Raw genomic sequence first — 17,498 nt, 5'->3', positions numbered from 1 at the left:
CACTCTCTCACTTCGTCCCAGCTTACCCTTCCCCCTCCCCGTGTCCTCAAGTCCATTCTCTACATTCTCTACATCTGCGTCTTTATTCCTGTCCTACCCCTAGTTTCTTCAGAACCTTTTTTTTTTAGATTCCATATATATGTGTTAGCATACGGTATTTATTTTTCTCTTTCTGACTTACTTCACTCTGTATGACAGTCTCTAAGTCCATCCACCTCACTACAAATAACTCAATTTCGTTTCTTTTTATGGCTGAGTAGTATTCCATTGTATATATGTGCCACATCTTCTTTATCCATTCATCTGTCGATGGACACTTAGGTTGCTCCCATGTCCTGGTTATTGTAAATAGTGCTGCAATGAACATTGTGGTGCATGACTCTTTTTGAATTATGGTTTTCTCAGGGTATATGCCCAGTAGTGGGATTGCTGGGTCATATGGTAATTCTATTTTTAGTTTTTTAAGGAACCTCCATACTGTTCTCCATAGTGGCTGTATCAATTTACATTCCCACCAACAGTGCAAGAGGGTTCCCTTTTCTCCACACCCTCTCCAGCATTTACTGTTTGTAGATATTTTGATGATGGCCATTCTGACTGATGTGAGGTGATACCTCATTGTAGTTTTGATGTGCGTTTCTCTAATGATTAGTGATACTGAGCATCCTTTCATGTGTTTGTTGGCAATCTGTATATCTTCTTTGGAGAAATGTCTGTTTAGGTCTTCTGCCCATTTTTGGATTAGGTTGTTTGTTTTTTTGATATTGAGCTGCATGAGCTGCTTGTATATTTTGGAGATTAATCCTTTGTCAGTTGCTTCGTTTGCAAATATTTTCTCCCATTCGGAGGATTGTCTTTTCGTTCTGTAAAACAGTATGTTTTGGATGTCATTTCAGAATCACAGGCTGGCTGGTAATGGTATCTTATCAGCGAGAGAAGGCAGCCTGAGTGTAGAGCCTCCGGTGTTCATGGGTTGAACTGTGCTCTAGATTTCAGCCAGGCTGAGGTCCTGTATGTGTTCTTCAGGGAAATGATGGGGTCGTTTATACTACGGTGTGTAAAAACATCTCAGGAAGAAGAAAATCATCCCCCCGTTTTTCTCCTTTTGCTGGCAGCTGCTGAAATGGGTTGCGGATTGAACAAGTTAGAGAAACGCGATGACAAACGGCCTGGAAATATCTATTCGACGTTGAAGAGACCCCAGGTGGAAACCAAGATAGACGTGTCCTATGAGTACCGCTTTCTGGAGTTCACCACCCTGAGCGCCGGTGAGGACGGGGCTCAGCCCAACCCAGGGGTGGGGGGCTTGACAGGGCTTCGGCCCAATCAGCGCTGGAGGGGCTGCTCAGGACACGCTGGTGGGGGGGAACGGGGGCCGGGGGCCGGGGTGGGGGGCGTTGGGAGGCGAACTGCAAAGGGTGGGCCTGTTGAGAAGGGCCTGTGCTCAGAAATCCAGATTTTTAGGTGAAATCTTTCATTGTGTTGAAAGCTAGCAACTAATTTAAATTGTAACAAATTAAAACCGGGTGTGAGCCAAAGAGTACACGTGGGTGGGTTGCATTTGGCCCTGGGCCCGCTCCTTTGCAAACTGTTTTATGACAAGAAGCGCGGAAGAGGACAGTCGCCGTCTGTCCGCGTGGTCGTCTGCCCACCCACCCAGGTCTCCCCGCCCCTTGTCCGCTGGCGTCTTTCCAGACTGCTCGTCCAGCGGGCTTGGCCCTGCCTCACCCCGGTGTCCCAGTGGCCCCCGGGTGACTGACGAGTGAGGGTCAGTGTTTTCATCCCGAGCATTTGCTGAGCACCAACTGTATACAGAGAGTTGGGGTGGTGCTGTGGGAAAAGCACGCGGCCCGTCCTGGTTTCCAAGACTCATACACACTGAAAAACTCAGCAGGCTCTAACTGTAAGTCGGAAACATGTAAACTATGTTTTCGGAAGAGGAAGAGAACGTTCTTCCTTGTGGGGGACCCCTGGAAGCCATGAGCCCAAACCAGGAGCTTCCTAATAGAGACATGTTAAGACTAACTTTCTCCCCGGGCTTCTGTGAATATGTTAATCTTCTAGTAAGAGAAGAGAATTCATGGGAAAAGCCCTCCGAGTCGTGGATTTGAGCCCTGGCTCTGCTGTGGGGCAGCTGGGCCTGCAGTGTCCTCGTCTGTGAAGTGGGCACACACAGACCAGCTCGCAGGGCAGTGCCGAGGATCAGGAGAGGTGACAGGTGTTCTGAAGCTCTTAGCATGTCCAGCTCCAGTTGGGTTGCTGGCATCACTACCCCAGCTCCCTCCTCCTCCACTGCTTCTGCCCGACCACCTTCGTGCTGAAGTTCCAGATGCTTCCTGAGCCCCGAGAGGGATGGGCAGCTGGGCGTCTCTGCAGGGGTGGGCTTGGGCGCCCCTCACATCCCCCAAACTGAACCTGGCCTCTTCCTCAGCAGACTGCTTCCTGCTGGCGCCATTGATGAATATAATGTCACCATTGTCCTAAACGGCCAGACTTGACACCTTAGTCATTGTGACCATCCCTCCCCCTCCCCCACAATTTCCATTCTGTCACCCAAGCCTCTTAAAACTACTTCCAGAAATGCTAATGATGTAGCTGATGTAACATGGACAAATCTGAACCTAGAAGCATTTGCAGTATTTCGTCATCCAGTATTTGCTCAATGAGTATTTGAGCGCTTTCAGTGTGCTGGGCCTTGTAGGATGGTCAAGGAGAAAACCAGAGCATGCGTAGGAAAAAAGATCCAAAGGAAGTATAACAAGATGGTCAATATTGATTGTTAGGGTGCTGAGATGGTGGGGGAATTCTTTTTCTCTTTTTCATATCTTTGTGCATCATGGTTACATTTCTTTTATTACTAAGAGGAGTGATTTGTGCCTTTTGCTTTTCTTAGTAATAATTTCCAGGAATATGTCCTGCCCCCTGCCCCCCACTGATTCATCGCTCATTCCCTGAGCTATTTCCCTGACCTCCTAGTGTGTTTCTCTGCTGCCTTCTGCTCCAGTCACAGCACCTACATGGCTTGTTTTCATTGAATTACCTTTTGTTTTCCGATTATAAAGTGGATATATGTTCATAATAAAAAGTTAGGAGGGACTTCCCTGGTGGTCCAGGGGTTAGGACTTCGCCCTCCAATGCCGGGGGTGCGGGTTCCATCCCTGGTCAGGGAGCTAAGATCCCACATGCCTCGCAGCCAAAAAACCAAAACATAAAAAATAAAGCAATATTGTAACAAATTCAATAAAGACTTAAAAAAAAAAGTTAGGAAAACACTGGAAAAATTCTAGCTGGTCTCCCTGCTTCTCTCCCCTTGTTCCCACCACCCTCAGATCACGTCACTCCTCTGCTCAAAGCCCTGCCATGGCTCCCTGACCCTGAGATACCAGCTTCCCTCTGCCTCAATCTCCCACTGTCCTGCGTGTTCTGCCACTGCGGCCTTGCTGTTTCTCAAATCCCCCAGGCCTCCTCAGGGCCTTTGCACTACCTGTTCCCTCTGCCTGGAAGTTTTCTCATATATACCCTGGGTTCAAACCCTTAACCCCCTTCTCTGGGAAACCTCTCTGACTGCCTATTTAAAATTTCACCTCCCCTGACACCCCATCCCTTTCCCCTCTTGATTTTCCTCATAGCATATCCTGCCGTCAACATGCTTTATATTTTGCTTGTTGTTATTCATTTCCTTGTTTGTTGTTTGCCTTCCTTCAGAAGGTGGAATTCCTTCTAATGGGAGCAGGATTGTGTCTATTTTATCCTTTGCTGTATTGTCGGTGCTTTAAAAAAAAGAAAAAAAAAGAACAGTGTCTGGCACATAATAGATAATCAATAATGTTTGTTGAATGAATCCTTGATGTATATTTTTGTATCCTGCTTTCTTGCAGCTTAACATTGTACCGTGAGGCACACACCTCGTGGTTCCATATGTTCTGAAAATATGATTTAATGGCCTCTATATGCTTGAATCACTCAGGGTGCCATAATTTATTTAGGGTCCCCTTTTATTGGACATTTAAGTTATTTGGGGCTTCGGGCTATTATAAATAATGCTGTGATAAGCAACGTTGTACCTAAATCTTTGCGTGTATTTCTGATTATTTCCTCAGGAATGACTGAGATGAAAGATATGGTTGTCGGGACACATGATAAATTGCCACACTGCCCCCTGGATGGGACCTGCTGTTGTAAAGCCCAAATCTGATCATGCTGAACCCTTTGGCTGGTTCCCCGGATAAATGATGGGAGGGTTGCAGCTAGCGCTCAGGAGGTCCTCATCTCTGGAGGACCGTGGGCCTGGGCCCTTGGCCTTGCCAGCTGCCCCCAGCAGGACCCTCCCTTCCCGCTTCCCCGCTCTGGCGCAGTCAGACCACCTTCTGCACAGGGCCTGCCCCACCCTCCCTATTGCCAGAATCTCCCCTACCTGAAATTGTTCCTTCTGGACATCCATCCCATCAGAATACTCTTTTCTGCACAGCTGTAGTTTGTCACTATCATCTTTCTGCACTTTTTTTTTTTTTTAATTAATTAATTAATTTATTTTTGGCTGTGTTGGGTCTTCGTTTCTGTGCGAGGGCTTTCTCCAGTTGCGGCAAGTGGGGGCCACTCTTCATCGCGGTGCGCGGGCCTCTCACTATCGCGGCCTCTCTTGTTGCGGAGCACAGGCTCCAGACGCGTGGGTTCAGTAGTTGTGGCTCACGGACCCAGTTGCTCCGCGGCATGTGGGATCTTCCCAGACCAGGGCTCGAACCCGTGTCCCCTGCATTGGCAGGCAGATTCTCAACCACTGCGCCACCAGGGAAGCCCCTTTCTGCACTTTTATTCCATCATATATTAAACTCATTTGTGTTTCCTTGAGGGCAGAGACCAAGCCTTTCCCATCTTTCTGTTCATCTTTCTTGTTTATGCTTTCTGGCCGAGAACAGCGTGTCCTAAATAGTTGGGTTCTAGTACATCTTCAAAGTCACTGTTACACCTGCTGATGCAGTTCCCTGGCAGCCTGTCAAGTTTCTTTTCCAGAAGTTCTAATGGGATCACTCATTATTGCTCTAGAGTGGAGCCAACATTTGTTAAGAGCCTACTGTGTGCCAGGTCCTGTGATGGGGCATTAGATCCCTGATCTCATTTTTTTTAAACTTTTCAACTTCGCCAAAGTATTATTTAAGCGTACCACACCGCACATCTTTAAAATGTTCAAACCCATGAAGCCGTCACCTCATCAAGATGTAGAACGTTTCCATTGCCCCCAAAGTGTCCTCATGCTCCTTTGGAGTCCCTCCTTTTTTCCAACCCTCTGTCCCCAGACAGCCAGTGATCTGCTTTCTATCACTGATTTTATTTTCTAGAATTTTCTATAAATGGAATCATGGTGTGTAGTCATTTGGTCTGGCTTCTTCCACTCAGCTTACTTATTTTGAGATTCATTTATGTTGTTTGGTGTGTCAGTGGCTCATTCCTATTTCGTCACTGAGTAATATTCTATAATATGGATTTACCACAGTGTGTTTTTCCATTCACCTGCTGATGGACATTTGGGTCATTTCCAGTTTTGGGCTATTACAAATTAAGTTGCTATGACCATTCGTCTTTGTGTGGTTTCTTATGTCATCTTATCGCCACAGTAACCCAGTGAGGTGTATGGGGACACTCATTCCTTTTTTGCAGAAGAGGAAATGGACCCTCAGAGGGGTTAAGTAACTTTTCTAAAGATGCAGTGCTAGGAAGTGATTAGGGTGGAATTTGCATCTGGATCTCTTGGGCATCCGAGCTCTTGTGCCTTGTAAACTGCAAGGTGCCAGAGAAATAGGCATTGACACCAGTCAGAACATTCTTGCTAGAAAGCTTGTGTTATAGTGTAGAGACACATAGGAGTACTCCTCTTCTATAGGGTTTTGGCCATAGGAGATTTTTGAGGAGCACTTGACATGCTTATTTTTCATAGAGAAGGTGGTCATCTGACACTTTAATGAATTTCAAGTTGGGGAAAGGGTGTTGTCCACTTCCACCTGCTGGCTTAGGCAGGAAGGGGACCATGTGCACTTTAAAACAATCAAGGTCAGAGCCAACATTGTTCTATCTGTCCCTTGCTTAGAGCTCGGTGCTTTTGTGGATGATACGGGAACATGCAGCCTCGCTTGTAGGGCTGGCGGAGGCGAAAAGCAGCGGGAAACTCACAGTGAAGCATGTAAGCTGCCAAAAATCTCAATTCTGGGTGATTCGATTGGCTCTTAAATTTTCAATTAACTCTGGTCACCGAGGGATGAACCTGCCCTTTGATGGGTTTCATCGCAGACGGAGGCCCATAAAGCATCATAATTTCTGCAAAACGGTGCCTCATTATCCCTTTTATGTGTGTGTTTTGCCAGCTTCTCTGTGCCAGGCCACTGTGACACCACTCAGAAGCTACCTGTGTCAGCTCTGTGAGAATCCACTGTGTTTATAACATGCTTGGTGCGGGGACAGTTGGCAGTCAGCGACCTGTAGGATGAAGTTAGTGCCCGGGGCGTGATCCTTGCTTGAACTGTCTAGTCCTGCACTGTCTAGTACAGAAGCCACCAGCCACATGGTTACTGAAATATAATCATTGATTACCACTGAATAAAATTAAAAGTTCAGTTCCTCTGTCACCCTGGCCACACTTCAAGTGCTCAGCATCCACGTGTGGCTGGTGGCTACCATACTGGACATCGCAGATGGAGGGCACGCCTGCCATCGCAGAAGGGTCTGTTGGGCACTGCTGTTCTAGTTGGTTTTCAAGGGAGGACAACTCGGTTGCAGGTCTGACTCTGTATCCCTAATGCACATGAACGTACCATGTTATTATGAAAGTTTGCCCTTGGGTTCACCAGGGACTGTAGGATGACAACTCATTGATTTCACAGACATTTATTGAATGTTGACCGGAGGCAGATGTTGTGTCCTGAGCACCTAAGAGTGAACCAGACGGGAGGTGCTCCCTTGTCTTAGTCAGCTGGGCTGCTGTAACAAAATGCTCCAGACTGGGCGGCTTAAACCACAGATTTTTATTTTCTCATGGATCTGGAGGCTGAAAATCCAAGATCAGGGGGCCAGCAGGGTTGGGTTCTGGTGAGAGCTCTCTTCCTGGCTTGCAGACGGCCGCCTTCTTGCTGCGTCTTCACGTCTGAGAGAGACAGAGAGTGTCCCTTCTCATGCCTCTTCTTATAAGGACATTAGTCTTATTGGAGTAGAGCTGCACCCTTATGACCTCATTTAACCTTAGTTGCTTCCTTACTCCAAATACAGTCACATTGGGGGTTGGGGCTTCAACAGTTGAATACTGAAGGGACAATTCAGTCCATAGCACTGGTCTAGCCCACTGGTCTACGTGGCTTCAGCATCTTACAGATGAAGAACCAAGTGACTGTAGTACTTGAGGCTAGAGTGCTGGTGATAGAGGGGATGTGGTGGAAGGTTCCCTTGTTGGAAGATGTGTGTGTCAAGGAAGGTTTGAGATCCGCAGGTGGATTTGGAGTTAGCCAGGCAGGAGAATGAGGCTGGGAGCAGGCGATCTTTTCAGGCAAAGGGGACAACCTATGGGAGGGGCCAGAACATGGAGATAACATTGCATGTATGGGAAGCTGTAGGTGGTTCAAGTCGGTTGGAGTGTGGCCTTTCAGGGGCCAGATGACTAAAGGTCTTAGGTCTTGGACTGAGGAGTCTAGGCTCTCTCAAGAGCCCTGAAGGATTTTAAGGTGGGGCGAGGGTAGGTGACGTGATCAAATTTACGTTCTGGAAAGCCTGCTCTGGGTTTAGAATGAAAAAGGATGGAAGAGATAAAACTGGGGGAGAGGAGAGCATTTGGAAACCATTGCAATCATCAGGCAAGGGGTAAAGGTGGCCTCAGCTGAAGGGGTGGCAGTAGGGACGAGGGAAGTGAGCAGGGGATGGTCAAGAGAGATCAGGAGGTGATCCCAGGGACTGACTGGCAGGTGACGGAGTGGGGAGTAGAGGAGGAGGTAGTTCACTGGGCACCTGGATGGCTGGCATGGGGGCCACATGGCTGGATGCTCTGATTCTGCTTTAAAGCAGTTTCTTTTTTTTTTTTTTTTTTTTAATAAATTTATTTATTTATTTATTTTGGCTGTGTCGGGTCTTCATTGCTGCGCGTGGGCTTTCTCTAGTTGTGGCGAGCTGGGGCTACTCTTTGTTGCAGTGCACGGGCTTCTCACTGTGGTGGCTTCTCTTGCTGCGGAGCACGGGCTCTAGGTGCGTGGACTTCAGTAGTTGTGGCGCGTGGGCTCAGTAGTTGTGGTGCACGAGCTTAGTCGCTCCACGGCATGTGGGATCTTCCCAGACCAGGGCTCAAACCCGTGTCCCCTGCATTGGCAGGCGGATTCTTAACCACTGCGCCACCAGGGAAGTCCAAAAAGCATTTTCAAATAATGATCTCACTCGATCATCCAAGTGGCCCTGAGAGCCAAAGCAAAGGCAATTTTTCTCTCTTTCTTTTTTCAGATGAGGAAATTGCCTTGATATGTAGTAGGTAGTAAGTGGGACCAGTATCTAGTGCTTGTACTCTCGTCACACAGCATTTTTCTACTGCACGTGAAGGAGAGCTCAGGCCTCCCGAATGGCATAGCAGTATAAAAAATAACTTTATTGGGGTATAACTTATGTACCATAAAATACACCCATATGAAGTGTATGGCTTGATGAGTTTTGGTAAATGTAAACACCCGTGTAATTACCACCACACTCAAGATGTGGAACTTTTCCATCACTCTGGAAGATTCCCTGCCCCCAACGCCCGCCCCAGACAACTGCTGATTTGCCTTCTGTCACTGTAGGTTCATCCTGCTTCTTCTCGAGTAACATAGCAATGTAATACTTTTGTGTCTGACTTCTTTAACTCAGCATAATGCTTTTGGGATTCATCCACGCCATTGTATATATCAAGAGCTCATTCCTTTGTGTTTCTGAGTAATATTCCACTGTTTGGATGTGCCACAATTTTTAAATCATTTTCCTGTTGAACGCTTGGTCTGTTTCCAGTTTGGGGCTATTATCGGAAAAGCTGCTGTGAACATTTGTAAACAAGTCTTGTGTGGACATATGTTTTCATTTCTATTGGGTAAATACGTAAGAGTGGAATTTCTGGGTTGTTGGGTAAATGTATGTTTACCTTTATAAGAAACTGCCCAGCTGTTTTCCAAAGTGGTTGTACCATTTTACATTTCCAACAACAGTATATGAGGGTTGGGAGCTTCATTTTTTTACATGTGATAATTACAGCTGCTATTTATTAAGCACCTAGTGTTGTGTTAATCAATTTTAAACAAACTAATGACAGTCTTATGAGGTGGGTGGTATAGAAGGATAATTGAGATCTTGAGTTTGGAGAGGTCATACAAGTGACTTGCCCTAGGCCACCAAGCTGCTGGATGTTTGTAGCAAACTCCATCATCTTACTGAACGGTAGAGCGTTCACTTTAGGCTGTCTTGATTCCTGAATCGCCTGCATGCTGTGGTGGGTTTCAACTAAACTGAAGGGCTTCAACATGAAAAAATTGAAAAGTACCTCATGGTCCATCGCATGTCTTCTTCAAGCTCGTCTTCTGCGTCTCCTCTTAAATTCTTGCTTGTAAAACATTCCCATGACACACATTAAAATATCTAGCATCAGTTCACACTGCCACATTTTTAAAATTCCCGTCTATGTGGTTTTCCTGTCTAAGAGGTCTTTGAGAGCCGACCTTTGGGATTTTTTTCTTCGCCATTATGCTGACCAGGCTCATACTTGGATTTTGGCTGCCAGCATTTTAGCCTTAAGCCCTGTATATAAATTTTGGGTGGTTATGAGAATAACACAGGGTGACATTCATTATTCAAAACATGTGTATTGTGCAATGAATCATTTAAAGGTCCAGTTTTTACTTCACTTCCAGTCTGGGTAACCTTATCCCTAAACACGACTGCAGAAGCAGCTGATAATCTTTGTCTCTTTAAATTGTCCTTTTAATCTCTCTTCCCAACTGCGAAAAAGACTCCTCTAAAAAGATGGATCACAATTTAAGGTCTAAAAACTAACAGGTTAAAGTGTTTTGGGGCTAAGAGCTTGGGTGCCTAATGGCTCATTATAAATCCTGGTACTGTTAGCCTGTCTGATTTCATGGATCGTCAAGGGAGGTGATAAGCAAATTCTGAAATACCATCCAAAATAATGTTAACCTCCAGAGAAGGACTGTAGGCCTTTAGAACTAATCCTTTCCTTAAAGTAGTGGTTCTCCAACTTGATGGTGGGTCAGAATCACCTGAAGAGCTCTTTGAAACCCAGAATCCTAAGCTCCAGAATTTCTGATGCATTAGGTCTGGGGCAAGGCCTGGGAATGCATTGGTAGCAAGTTCCCAGGTGACGCTAATACTGCTGGTCTGGGGACCACACTGAGAACCTTCCAGAACCAGATGGACTGCAGATTTCTTTGATCTGAGTGGAGATGGCAGAGAGAAATGGTGCTGGTGTGATCTTTAAGTATAAAATAAATTCAATAAATACACACGTACATAATGACCGCTCATACTTTATTTCCTTGAAGTAGCTTGCAGTATGTTTAGAAGGACAGGCCATACACCTAAAACAAAAATGCTACCAGTTGGACACAATGATTCTCAAACTTTTTGCTTAAAAGATCCCCATGGCCAGGCTGCACCCCAGACCAGTGAAGTCCATCTTGGGAAAGCGAGCCAGACCTCTGGGTTTTTTGAAACTTATAGTTGATGCCGTGTGCAGCTGTGGTGCACCCGTGGGCATTTGTGAAGGGCCAGGTGGTCAGTACAAGCCTGGGTACCCCAGCTGGTTACCCTCAGGTGGGTCACATGTACTGAGACTTTGTTTCCCTTCAGCCCTTGGAGCTGTTTGAATCTCCTGCAGGTCACTTCCAGTTCCCTGAAGCCTGGTTTCTTTCTCCAGAGCACTGAGCAAGCGTGTGACACGGTGTAGTTGGGAAGCCCAGGTACAAACAGTTGTTCTCAAACTGTAGCAACACCAGAATCACCTGGTGGGCTCGTTAGACCGGATTGCTGAGCCCCTACCTGTGGAATTTGTCGTCTGCATGTCTAGGGTGGGGCTCAAGATTTTGCACTTCTAGCAGGTTCCCAGGTGGTGCTGCTGTTTGCTGTTGCTCCTACAGGGGACCACATTGAAAACCAGTGGGCTAGACCGTGGGCAGTAGATTTCGACCAGCAGCCACAGTCATCCTCCTGACCTGAGTCCTCCACATCTCCGCTGCAACTGAATCCCAGCTGTCCCCGGCGGATACCCTGCCTCCCCAGGGTACCCTAAAACCTTAAATGCTTGTCCGTCAGAAAAGCCAGCCCTTCTAAACTGGCTCCCTCTTCCCCGAGCAGTCACCCTGGGAACCTCCCCGCTGGTCCTGATGTGGGACCATACGGCCCTCCCATCTGCCCCTGTGTGAACCGCGTCCCATGTGGAGCGCCGCCCTCCCCCGCTACAGCCCCGAGGCTAACTGGGGTCCTCTCTCTTCTTCAAGGTCCTAGAAAAGCTTCACCTCCTCCAGGCTCTCTTCCCCGAGAGCCCAGGCCTTGGGGGTTACCAGCCGCTGTGGAGGGGGCCAGGAGCAGGATGGGTTTGGGGATGAGAGGCTGTGTAGTTGGAAATGAGTGTTTGCAGGGAGGGTGCTGGGCTCGGCTGAAGGAAGAGGAGTGAGAGGTGGGTTTAGGGAGCAGTTTCGTGCTGGCTAACAGGTGTGTTCCCAGTGGTCTGGGGTCTGCGGACAGCCCCTTCTTGGCCCAGGGGCCTTGACCACTGGGTGTCTGTATCCTTCCCTCTCGTCCAAGGTGGAGGAGGAGGTGTAGTCCACCTGGGGGACAGTCAGTGTACTGTGGTTTGACCAGCCCACGCTGGGCATATTAGGGGCCTGTTACACCTCCAACATCTGGATAGGCCTTTCTTTTCATTTACACGGCTCATCACGTCTAGCTCGAAACGCTGCACCTTAGAAGCAGGTCTGTAGGTTGCTCTTGGGCCCCAGTGGCCGCATGGTACAGCCTTCTCCTTGGCGCTTTTCTGGAAGGCTTTGCCTTGATTAGGTCTCTACCCCTTCTATTCCCTGCACCCCTTTTCTACTCCTTTGCTGCCCTTGCCTGTCTGACCAGGTCCCATAGAAATGACCTAGATCCTGGGCATATATCCAGAGACAACTATAATTCGAAAAGATACTTGCACCCCTGTGTTCATTGCAGCACTATTTACAATAGCCAAGACATGGAAACAACCTAAATGTCCATTGACAGAGGAATGGATAAAGAAGATGTGGTACATATATACAATGGAATACTACTCAGCCATAAAAAAAGAACGAAATAATGCCATTTGCAGCAACATGGATGGACCTAGAGATTATCATACTAAGGTGAAGTAAGTCAGACAGAGAAAGACAAATATCATATGATGTCGCTTGTATGTGGAATCTTAAAAAAAGACACAAATGAACTTATTTACAAAACAGAAAGAGACTCACAGATGTAGAAAACTAACTTATGGTTACCAAAGGGGAAAGAGCATGGGGGAGGAATAAATTGGTAATTTGGGATTAACATCTACACACTATTATATATAAAATGAATAACCAATAAGGACCTACTTGTATAGCACAGGGAACTATACTCAATATTTTGTAATAACCAATAAGGGAAAAGAATCTGAAAAAGAATATATGTACATATATATAACTGAATCACTGTGCTGTATACCTGAAACTAACATGACGTTGTAAATCAACTATACCTCAATAAAAAAAAAAAAGAAATGACTTAGAGTTGACAACCTAGAACGAGTGTTGATGGACTGAGCTTGAGACTGCGAGGGATCAGGGCGTTGGCGAGGGAGGAGTGACACCTGGCTGCAGGTGCCTGCAGGTGTGAATCTCCCTTTTCGGGGAAGTCCTTGGTAGGAAGCTCTGGAAAGGAAGGAAGAGGATTGGGGGATGGGTGGTTATTTGCATTACAGGAGGAGTCTTGGTTTAAAGTGGGTTTCACCATGGGGTTCCTTTAGTGGAGCCTCGAGTGCCCTGAAGTGTTTGTTTTGCCATCCAGAATGAGGTATTTATTACCGCGCTAAATATGGTACCTGCAGCTTTAGAACATAACAAGTTCATCTATAACATTTGCAGCTCTTCAGCAGAATCGAACATAAAGTCACTGATGTTGATGGCACATTTTTGCAGGGAAAACAAACAAACAAACCTTGAAGCAAAATGTCAGAAGCCAGGAAGGAGGGGAGGTGGATGGATAGAAGGAAGGCCCAAGGCAGCCCTTGATGGTACAGCATAAAGCAGGGAGGGGTCCCCCGTCTGAGTTGGAGGGATGATTTTTTACACCCCCAAACATTAAGCTCATCCCTGAGGGAGGGTCCTCCTGCTGCAGCCCTTAATCTTAATGGCGGAAAGGCTTTCTGCTTCTGTGCCCTCTCTAGGTTTGCTGAGGATGCCTGCAGATGATGAGGTGTGCCAGGAGCCTCATAGGATGATGATGATGATGATATTATTATTATTGGTAACAGTAACAACGGTAATGACAGCTAATGAGCCGCGCACCATGCTTGGTGTAAGTTAATCCTCAGGGGATCCTGATTTTAGAGATGAGGAAATGAGGCCCAGAGAGGTTACCCAGCATGCCCACGGTCACACAGCAAATATGTGATGGGGCTAGAATCAGAACTCAGACTTGCCTTCTTCAAATCCTTTTCTTTTAAGCGGTGTTGGCTGTACCACAGGCCTCTCAGGTACAGCTTTGAGGCTCGGTAGGCTCCGATCCGTCATTCAAAGACCCCAGCTGCGATGGCCCTTCCTTTGACTGAGCCCTGCTCCAGGGAGAACTTACGCATATGGTTTGGTGACTCATAGCTGGTGGGGATGAAAATAGCAAGTGAGGGTGATGCTGTATTCGTTGCAGTACAGACAGGTTCGTCGACTTCGGCTCAAGTAACGCAGCCCTGGAGGTGACTTTCAGTCCTGTGTATAGACGGGGAGGCTCAGTCACAGGGCGGTCCTGTGCCAGAATGTTGGTCTCCCTGCTGCCCGGGACCCTCAGGATCTGGGGGTCAGAAACCACGTTAAGATCACGCTGCCCGTAACCTATTAGAATCACCACTGTTCTTATTTGCCACGATCGCGAATGCGGGGTAATAACCCACTGGAGTGGAGTGTTGCCGTCCATTTGTTGCTGCTTTTAAAATCGGGCTGTTTGACCTCTGGCTCAGATTTGGAGGCCAAGTAGCTGTGGATGGCTGCCACGCCGTCCTGGTTTTGTCAGCGTGCCGGGCTCGGAGCTTCTCCCGTGCTGAATATAGGCGCCTCCTTTGCTGAAAATAGTATGGGCAGTAGGTAGGGGAACATTTTTCTTTCCTAGAAAATCGCTGCCTGTGCCTCTAGGCTGCACTGACTTCTGTGAAACCGTCTGTTCCTTCCGATGTAATTTCCAGACTATTAGATCAAACAGTTTCTCCTGCCCCACATTCAGCTTCTGTTTCCTTTGGCTGTTCATTAATAAATTGTGTGGCAGAGTTTTCATGGACAGGGTGCCTGTATGTTTATTTAATTTCAGTTTGGGCAGTGGCAGTTGTTGGGCCCTGTGAATTTATTTAATTTCCTACCCGTGTTTCAGTTTTGTTTTTAGTTTCTGTAATTGCTAAGAGTTGGTTGCTTTTTTTCGTTTGTTTCTGAGACTCATGAAAGGAAGTCAGCTGCATGAGTTGGGAGTTGAGGTTCTGGTTGGGAGGTGCGCTAAAAACAGACCCTTATGTTTTTAAACAGAAGATACAAGGAGTGGTAAGGAAATCGGTTCCCATTAAACATGCCTTATCGCAGATAAGTACACTTTTACAGAGTCTGCGGGGTTTTTTAAAGATAAATGAGATAATATGTGTGACATGGCTTTAAGCTTTCCTGAGCAAAACTACCAAATTCGTCTTCCGTATTGTTGCTTTTGAGAACGCAGCCAAGTCTGCTATTAGTATTAATGTTATTGTTAAATATTCACTAATGGAGGTAATAAGATTAGATTTAAGAGGAAGGAAGGCATTCTTTGCATTCCTTCCTTAATGTAAAAACTCTTCGTGCTCTTTTCCCAGCGACTCCAAATCCAGACCAAGAAACAACACTCAGTCTTGGGTGAAAATGGGCTCAGAGGTGTGTGTGTGTGTGTGTGTGTGTGTGTGTGTGTGCAAGCAGTAAATTTCAGCAACTCAAGCCTTCCTTCAGTAAAATGAAGTTCCTTGGTGATGACTGTTATCTGTCAAAGCAAAACCAAATTCTTTTTCTGTAAGGATTCATAAAAGCAGCACTGTTGTTGTGGTAACAATTTTTATCTAATTTGGTTAAAACAGAACAGAAAACAAGTTAATGTTCTATGCACCCTACTAATTATGGTTATTAGTGATATTGCCTCAAAGAATTTTTATAAAGAGGCTTTAGCCAGTGTTTGGACTAGCTTTCACTGATGCTTCAGAAGAAAGGAGGCCTGTCGAATTTTTTCAATGAAATATTTTCAAATAGTGTAAAAAGGTAGGTGATTCTGCCTTCAGGTTGCTTGTCACTGTCATTAATTGTAGAGAGTCTTTTCCTCAGTTCTGCGTTTCAGACATGCCTTAAGCTTTTCTTTGTTTACGGGTCGGGTCGGATATCCTGGTAAATAAAAGTGAGCTAAACAGTCGGTACTTGCTGGAGTCATCAGCAGCTGAGATTTTTCCGCATTTTGTTGCATAAACATGCTTGTCAGGTGCATATATATATGATTCATTAGGAGGAGGATACATTCATTTGAACAGCCTTATTGGGCCCTCTTAAAAGAGGAAGGGGATTATTTCAGTTGGGCATCTTGGGTGTAAATTCAGAGTTGCTTGGTAAGCATGAACACAGTATGGCGCCATATGGAATGTGTGTTACTGTTGATGCAGGATTGGTAATATATTCCTAAGGGATCTGGCATGCTTGGTGGGTGGACTTTCTTTAATGCAGAAAGCAGTCCCTTCTGACAGGGTTATTCAACAACACCAATTCATTGGATATTTATTGATTACCTACCTGCTCTTTCTCCGGCTCCAGACTGGGCATGCAAAGGTGAACAAGATGGCGAGACCTCTCAACATAGGAAGCAGTGTCTAAATCATCCCCATCCAATTCTATGTTATTAATGTCCTAGCCCAGTGTCTGTTTTCCCAGATCTGGAAACCAGTCCAGCGTGGCCGTAGCCTTAACAGAGTCTGTGTGTTATCTTGGAAAAGCATTTTCCTTGACTTACCACGATTTATCTTTGACCTGGCAGGCCCTGCGTGGCTGGAGCTTTGTCTGCTGTTTGGTGGGCACAGGAAAGCCCTGGACATCTTAGACCAGGTCTGATCCCTGGACCCACCAACCTGAAGCTTGGAAAACCCCTGGGTCAGTGCCTCAATCAAACCAGCTTCCCAGGGCTGAGGGACTCATCTGGGCTGTTCGTGCCTGCAGGCTGAGCTTTGGGAGACTTAACAGGTGCATCCAGGATGCCCTGGGTGCACGCTCCAGGCTTTCAGTCCGTCATGCTTTCTTGGTAAGAAATGGTATGTTGGTCTAGAGTGAGAGGAACCTTGGGAAAGAAAAATTACTGCTGCTTCTTCCAATAGCCTGGGCTGAGATAATGCCGGAAACATGACTAGACTCAGGGAGGGTTTTCTGGATGGCCTTGCTTTATCCCCCAGACGGGTGACCCAACTCTCCTTGTCTAACCACTGTTTCTTGCCCATCTGGAGACTGTAAATTCGAACAAAAACTTATTCTTCTTTCTACCGGCTGGTTTCTCACTGTGGACTTCATATAAATGGATTAGACCAAAATAGCTAAAATCTAAGACAACTTTTCTCCTAATACCCTTTACTTTCTTTGCTGTACATGAGAAGCCAGAGGTGGCTTAAAAGGCAGGTGATGGGGGCTAGTGCCCCAGAGAGGTGAGCCAAACATGACTGTGTCCTCGAGCAGGGCAGAATCTTAGAGTCCTGGACAGAGCTTGGAGCTGGGAGGCAAGTTAACGGAGGTAAAAACAGCTTTAAACTCAACCTTTCTGATTACTGGTTGTGTGATGTTGGGCATCATGGTAGGTGCCCTCCAAGGTGGCCCCCAGTGACCCCTGCCTCCCAGCGTTCATGCCCTTGTATAACCCCCTTCCCTTGGGTGTGGGAGGACCGAGCGACTTGCTTCTAGTGAAAGTGATGGGCTGGCACTTCCGAGATTGGGTTATAAAAAGATGGTGGCTTGCACCTTGGTCTCTCCTGCTCCCTTGCTCACTCCTTCTGAGGGAAGCCAGCTGCCATGTTGTACGTTGCCCAGTGCAGAGGCTTATGTGGTGGGGAACATAGGGAGGCCTCCTGCTAACAGCCAGCGAGAAACCTTGTCCAGCAGCCCTGGAGGACCTGAATCCCACCAACACCCGTGTACATGAGCTTGGGGGTTGGTCCCCCAACAGACCTCGAGGTCCCTTCCACCTGAGCTGATGCCCTCATG

At 46.8% G+C, this 17,498-nt stretch overlaps 1 protein-coding gene across 2 annotated transcripts in view; it reads left to right on the top strand.

The window, feature by feature from the left end:
* RFTN1 (raftlin, lipid raft linker 1) overlaps positions 1–17,498 on the top strand; it is a 206,540-nt gene that overhangs the window by 22,440 nt on the left and 166,602 nt on the right. For both annotated transcript variants that reach the window (XM_059920383.1, XM_059920384.1), the window contains exon 2: positions 1,116–1,268. In XM_059920383.1, the coding sequence (XP_059776366.1) occupies positions 1,124–1,268 (145 nt within the window). In that variant the 5' untranslated portion in view covers positions 1,116–1,123. The remainder of the gene's footprint in view (positions 1–1,115; positions 1,269–17,498) is intronic.

This window comes from Balaenoptera ricei, chromosome 4 (genome assembly GCF_028023285.1).
Source record: "Balaenoptera ricei isolate mBalRic1 chromosome 4, mBalRic1.hap2, whole genome shotgun sequence".
Taxonomy (NCBI): Eukaryota; Metazoa; Chordata; class Mammalia; order Artiodactyla; family Balaenopteridae; genus Balaenoptera; species Balaenoptera ricei.
The sequence above is the reverse complement of the archived record's forward strand: the minus strand, read 5'-3'. Positions and strand labels throughout refer to the sequence as shown.